Genomic DNA, 6,653 nt, shown 5'->3' with positions numbered 1-6,653 from the left:
TGAGTTGCATAGCCACACAACATCAATAAAATTAAGAATCTCGATGTGATCAAAAATCAGAAGATCAGTTGAATTAAAAACACGAGGGAGATTTAGAAAACTTCAGTTGTTAATAATAAATCGGGCAAATTAAAAAACAAGTAATTATCATGTTAGGGTGTATTTTACTTTATAAATCCTACCCGGATATCACGTGGCTGATGACGTCAAAAACAGGAAATTCCAACGCAGTCCACTTGGCTCAACGTTGTGCTCGGAAGCTTCAGTGTCCCTCGTTGGCTTTTTTCTTCATAAACAAAGTGAAACAATCGTATTTGATTTGGTAGACTGTAGTTTTATATGCGAATTTTCAGCCTTGTTTTTACTTCGTATTTCCTGTTTCCTCTAGAGTATGTTATTCTCGTTTGTGCTAGCTAACAAGCCAGCTAACTGCTAGTTATTGTTGTTTTGGTTATTAATGTGAACGTTGTGTCGTGTCTGGGCTGAGCTTCCAGTGCGAGTAACGCAGAGTGAAAAGTGTGTTTGATAGAGTCCTGACGAACTATGATTTATTTTCTGTGACTGACTTCACAAAGAACCAAGTTGCTGTAAATCATCGGTACCAGATAGCTGCTTAGCTCACGTTAACGTCAACGGTCGTCTAGCTTAAGCTAGCAGTCTCGAGACCTTTTGGTTCGTCCTTCGCCCGAATAGTGGACGTCTGGCGAGCTGACAAAGCTCTCTGTGAACGGATCCAATGCGTGGGATGATGGGCACACAGAGTAGTCCAGTCAAGAGCTACGATTATCTGCTGAAGTTTCTGTTGGTGGGAGACAGCGACGTTGGGAAAGGAGAAATCTTGGACAGTTTACAAGACGGATCAGTAGAGTCTCCCTATCCCTACAGCAGCGGTGAGTAACTATTTCTGCTTGTGTTCAGAAATTAATCAAAAGGCCTGGATTGACCAACGTTAACTAACTTTGTGTGTGTAATATCAGGGATTGATTACAAGACCACCACAATTCTGCTGGACGGGAAAAGAGTGAAACTAGAGTTATGGTAGGTGTTTTAACAAAGTAGAATGATCAAGTCAAAAGTGACCCATAGCATGGTAGTGTACTCACTGTACATGCTTGTGTGTGTCTTCCACAGGGACACATCGGGGCAGGGCAGATTCTGCACCATCTTCAGGTCTTACTCTCGTGGAGCACAGGTGACAACTTGCGGAGCAATTTATGTGTTCTCCATCATTATGCCACTCTGTATATGTGTCAACATGTTCGGCTTTTATTCCACAGGGCATCCTGCTCGTGTATGACATAACTAACGGCTGGTCATTTGATGGCCTTGACCGCTGGATGCGGGAAATTGATGAGGTGACTTCATTCAACACATTTTCTGGTTGACAAAGAGATATATGACGTGCATGGGAATGGGTTTATCCTGTGTCTATATCCTTTCATCCCTGAGATAAATCAGGGAGCTAAATCCCTGAGCTAAATCAATGTATATTAGTTTATTATATCATTATATCAAGAAATCTGGTTTACAGAATTTTGTTTACCTGACCTAAAAGCAAATTGTTTGTTTCCATCAGCATGCCCCAGGTGTACCCAGGATTCTGGTGGGAAATCGTCTTCACCTGGCTTTCAAGCGGCAGGTACCAACGGAGCAGGCAAGGGCCTATGCAGAAAAGAACAGCATGACTTTCTTTGAAGTCAGTCCGCTGTGCAACTTCAACGTTATCGAATCGTTCACAGAACTTTCCCGCATTGTGCTGATGAGGCACGGGATGGAAAAATTCTGGAAACCCAACCGAGGTGAGCTTGTTACGAGTTTTTGCGTCCGTTATCTGACGGATTAGTAATGTATGTTGTTCTGTCTATGGTAGAAAGAGTGTTCTCATAAATCTAAAGTTTTATTTGTTTTAGATTTAGATTTTTTTTATTTACCTCTCACCACCCCAGTGTAGTGGGTATAGGACTATTCAAAATATTTCAATAGAGTTACATTTGTCAAATTCAAAGCATTTCGAATTCCCAGAAACAGTGTACTGGTTATGTGGATAATCCAGTCCTCACTGTCAACAGTTCTTATTGGTGCTATTTTTTTTTGTTAAAAACAGTTCCTTAAATGCCATTTAAAGCATGGTTCGTGAAGTATTAGTGACTAGGGCTCTCATTTTTACAGTTATGTAAGTACAAAAATGAGGCATAGTCCACTTCCCACACAAAAGTTATGATCTATAAAAAACAACTTGATAGGAGATAGTGCACACTCGTACAGACACTCAGACCCACGCTTACGCTCGTAATGGAGACGGGGGAATTTGCCGACGCAGATGGTGAGATGGTGAATGGAAATAAAATGTGAGAGAACTCATTAAATGTATAACGATTGCTTCATATGACACGTTACTTTTAGCTCTAATTCATCATAAACAATCAAACCAACAGTGTTATTTGTGCTTACTTACTATTGAGCCATAACTGTTCCATAAGCAGCTTTCAATTGGAAAAGATAGAGACCAACTCAATCAAATTCCACTCAATATTTTATCCGGATTAAAGAGGTGACGGCCAGACAACCGACACTGGTAGTCAGCTGTGGAGCACACTGCAGCTGATTATCATTGGTTGTAGAAATGCAAGAACAAAGTGTCAGTTGTGTTCTTTAAACTATGCTTGTGTCAGCAAGCACAATTTACATTTTCATATAGTTTTAGTGTGTAGAATCGCTGCAGTGAACAAAACTCTATTTATTAATTTATGGTTTAGAGCAGGGGTCACTAACAGGCGGACTGCGAGTTATTTCACTTGGCGCTCCAAAAAGAGAAATGTGGACAGCTTAACCAAAGCCTTGAATCAAGAATAAACAGACTCTTATATGTTTATTATTCACACAACCAATTCAAAAGAAGTATGTCTCATGTTCAGCGATATTACAAGCAGCAATGTGAAGCGCCTCTACGAGGCAAAGCAGACATCTTTAGAGCAAACGTACAGACCCGCATCCGAAATGAAGGCACAGAAAAATTTACCTAAGAGCCTAATGTGATCAGAACCCTAACACATGAATTAACTGACCAACAATGATGTTAACAGAGGAGAAATGAGCTGAAACAAGTGGTTTAATAACCGCAGATAAAGTCCCTGCACACACATTTCTTTTTTTAGCATAGCACCCTTGAGGTCAGAGTGGTTTAATAACCACAGATAAAGTCCCTAACCCCACATTGCTTGACGCCTGAATAAACTGAATTTAAAGCTGCAGGACAATTCAGTTAAATTCATTCTTCTAAAATGAAGTACTTTATTTTAAGTCACAGCTTTCAAAAGCTTTCTGTTTTAAATCCAGCCTTTATTTTACTTGAAGTAAGAGAAGATCATGCATTTATTATTAGAGTATGTATTATTTATAATGAATCCAGTTCAATTGGATATCTGTAATAATATATATTGTTTAAATGTTATTCAATTTAACTTTGCATGAGGAAATTATCTCTAACTGGACCTCGCTGAATCTTTGTTGAATACCCCTGGTACAGGGACATATAGAGCAAAACTGATAAACCGCTGTCTGATGCAAGTATCAGAGCTCACTGAAGACATGGGGGTTTCGTCACATACAGTTGTCCAAATAGTACAGTTTATGTGCAAACCGAAAAGATGCATCGGCGAACATTATGGATGTCTCACGCCTGCAGTTTTTGGTGGTATCTGACATGACATCCAGTTGTAACATTCATATTCCATCTTCTTGTTCCACAGTCTTCAGCCTCCAAGATCTGTGCTGCCGCTCCATCGTCTCCTGCACACCGGTGCACCTCATTGACAAATTGCCCCTCCCTGTGTCCATCAAGTCCCACCTCAAGTCCTTCTCCATGGCCAACGGCATGAACGCAGTCATGATGCATGGACGCTCCTACTCTGTGACCCACAGTGCAGCCTCAGGTGGCAGCAGCGGCGGAAGCAAAGCTAACAGTCTGAAACGCTCAAAGTCCTTCAGGCCTCCGCCGAGTCCTCCAAAGAACTCGTCGTCATCCTCGAAGGGGAACTGTAAGATTTCATAGTGATGAGGGGACTAATGGTTGCCTCCGTAGGGCCCATATTAAAGGTGTTGTTGCTCCAAGAGGTTACAAGGCCATAGAAGAGCACGGCGAGCCACCAACGGTCTCCACCAGAAACGGATATAGCTGTGAACTCACATTGACCTTTGGGAACTGTCTTGGATGGTTGGATTGGTTTCTGTTCTCTTTTCACTTTGCTGGTGGCCTTTTGTGGACGTTATCTTACGTACAGGGGCTCACTCTCATCGAGTAGAACAAGATTTCCCCGGGACTAACGGATGTGAATCAAGGATTGTTGCTCACCTGTTAACACTACAAATGAGTGGAGGGAGATTTGCCAGTTTTTACTTGGAAAAGGATTGTTTATTGTATTTAAATTTGTAAATATGCTGTGTGTTGTTTTGGTCAGTGTTTGGTGATTGATCTCAGAAAGGAGTTTGTTTTGTCTTGAATGTTTTGGGAGATTTGCTTTGGTGTAAAACTTATTTGTGTGTCTTATGCTCTTGTCTACCGTGGAACATTCCTGTGGCAACTTCAACGGTGCTCAGCTACTTATTTAAAACTCAGATTAGTTATTTTTTAAATAGAACTGGTTTAAATTGAATGTCATGAGAATTGCGGGGGTAGTTTCCCCAGACAGACTGGATTTTAGACAAATTTAAAAAACATTCTTTGCATTAGCACTACTTGATCTGTGAAACTGACCAGCAAAGTCAAGCTAAATGTTCTTGTTTTGAGGACGTCCCTTAATTTGAGCCCAAATGAATTCACCCTCCACCTCCATCAGTCTTTGATTTGAAGATCTGTTGACTTTCTCAGGCCATTTTTGCCCCTAAATCTAAATCTAATTCTCTTTAATTGCATTATCGTCCCTTAGACTGGTTCAAACTACCACCAGCAGGAAAATCCATCAATCTATTAACCCGTGGGGCCATTCAGAGGTTGCCTGGGTGCTGAGGAGGAAACCTTGTACAAACTCATGATGTGCAGATTGTTTGCTCCATCGTGCCATTATGCCTTCAAAAGGTGCTGCAATCGCATCTTGGTCCTTAACAAGAATTTGTCAACTCACAAGACATGGGTGAAGAATATTTTTATCTCATTGTTTTTTTGGATCTTTTATTTGTACCCAATGTATTTCTGAATGTAAAACAAGATTAATCTGCTATTTTGCTGTGGCCATGTGGTAATATGTGGATCTGTAAGAATCAGAGGTGGAAGGTTACAGGGTACATCTGCTATTGTGAGATTTTTAATAAGTGTTGGGTATTTGTAATGTAAGTTAATTATTCTTTTCAAACCCTGTGATCCATTTGTGTACATTAGATTTGAATGGTCGTTTATGGTAATCAAAGTAATGTCAGATGAACTTGAACACTTCTGAAAGGGCATAGAAAGTCTTGGATTTTAAATTAGATGTAACTATAATATTGTCTCTTTTAATAATCAAATAATCTATCGAAATGTTTTTAAACCAATATAAATTCTCCGTTTTCTTTCCACCTCTGATTAAAGTGCTGTATTTCCACTTCAACATTCCCAGTATCAGGCTATATGCGTGTCATATAGGGTCACTGACGGCATAACCCATCAGTGCATGTTTTCTACCAGTTTGATGTGTTGTATTGAGACCAGTACAGCGGGCTAAAAGAACATTTAAAGCACTATATGTAAACGTTTGATAATGATTGTTGAGCTGTGTTTCTAAAGGTTTTGGATACGGGTTCAATTATCATTTTGTCTCCACTGAAACAGTCACCCAACAAAATAAAGGGTCAAGCTACAGGTTTGCTTTGTGTTTTCATAAACCTCTATACTGTGCTGCAATGATTTTTCATTTATTTATCATTGTGGGGAATTGTGGGAATATTTTTTTGTACCCTTTGTCCAGTCCGGGGCCGCCGGTGCTCCAGCGCAATAAAACCCGTGTGGGGGTGCTGAATTGATTAGCCGCTCTCTCGGTATTGGCCAGTTTCGGATAACCGGGCATGTCGCTGCAGCGGATGAATACAACGCGGTCAAAAGTCACCCAAAGGTTGCGGGGTCACTTTTAATGAAAAGATGCGGGGGTGCTGCTTCTCATCGCCTCGAGGCTGCGCCGGGACAAAGATGAGTCGCTCACTATTGAAAATGTGACGCTTTACGCCTTCCCACCTGACCGTGGCATTTCTGAGCTCCGTGTGAATGAGCGTCGGTGCTAAATTGACCGACGTCTAGACTAAAAGGACGTAAACAACATGTTTTGCTACCAGACACGACGCGACACGCCCCGTGTTTGGTTTTCACGCTTTCCGCTTTTTAACAGTTTCCTCTTTGATTCGTGCAAGAAAAGTATCGTCTCCAGAAGTTTGTACTGCGCCAAAACCAATTGAACTATTTCATTATAGCCGACGATGAAATTAGAAGTAACAACGTGAACAGCTCGTTATCTTACTTCTGAACGGCACCTCTATAAGTACCGTCTGGACACGTTTAACGTGGGATTTGTCACCGGAATGTGCGCACGGTTGTTGGGACAGCTTGCCACCACGGCCCCACGTTTTCTTTGATGTTTTTACAATGTTTGTCCAGTTGCTTAGCGCATGGTGCTGCTTCATAAGAGTTT

General features: G+C 41.0%; 1 protein-coding gene across 1 annotated transcript; it reads left to right on the top strand.

Moving 5' to 3' along the window:
• Positions 1-610: 610 nt before the first annotated feature.
• On the top strand, positions 611-5,809 carry LOC306737782 (ras-related protein Rab-40C-like). The gene is made up of 6 exons (XM_079219570.1): positions 611-890; positions 978-1,038; positions 1,132-1,192; positions 1,278-1,355; positions 1,577-1,799; positions 3,750-5,809. The coding sequence occupies exons 1-6, from the start codon at positions 737-739 to the stop codon at positions 4,049-4,051; spliced, it is 879 nt and encodes a 292-aa protein (XP_079075696.1). The 5' UTR covers positions 611-736; the 3' UTR covers positions 4,052-5,809.
• The last annotated feature ends 844 nt before the right edge of the window (positions 5,810-6,653 follow it).

Source organism: Taurulus bubalis (assembly GCF_910589615.1).
Source record: "Taurulus bubalis genome assembly, chromosome: 6".
Classification (NCBI taxonomy): domain Eukaryota; kingdom Metazoa; phylum Chordata; class Actinopteri; order Perciformes; family Cottidae; genus Taurulus; species Taurulus bubalis.
Note: the sequence above shows the minus strand (reverse complement) of the source record. Positions and strands in the feature narration are given on the sequence as shown.

Bases quoted from the DNA above. Each gene is read 5' to 3' on its own strand.
- LOC306737782 (XM_079219570.1), top strand. From the start codon at position 737: ATGCGTGGGATGATGGGCACACAGAGTAGTCCAGTCAAGAGCTACGAT. The intron at 891-977 runs GTGAGTAACTAT...GTGTAATATCAG, and splicing joins TCCCTATCCCTACAGCAGCG to GGATTGATTACAAGACCACC. The intron at 1,800-3,749 runs GTGAGCTTGTTA...CTTGTTCCACAG, and splicing joins ATTCTGGAAACCCAACCGAG to TCTTCAGCCTCCAAGATCTG.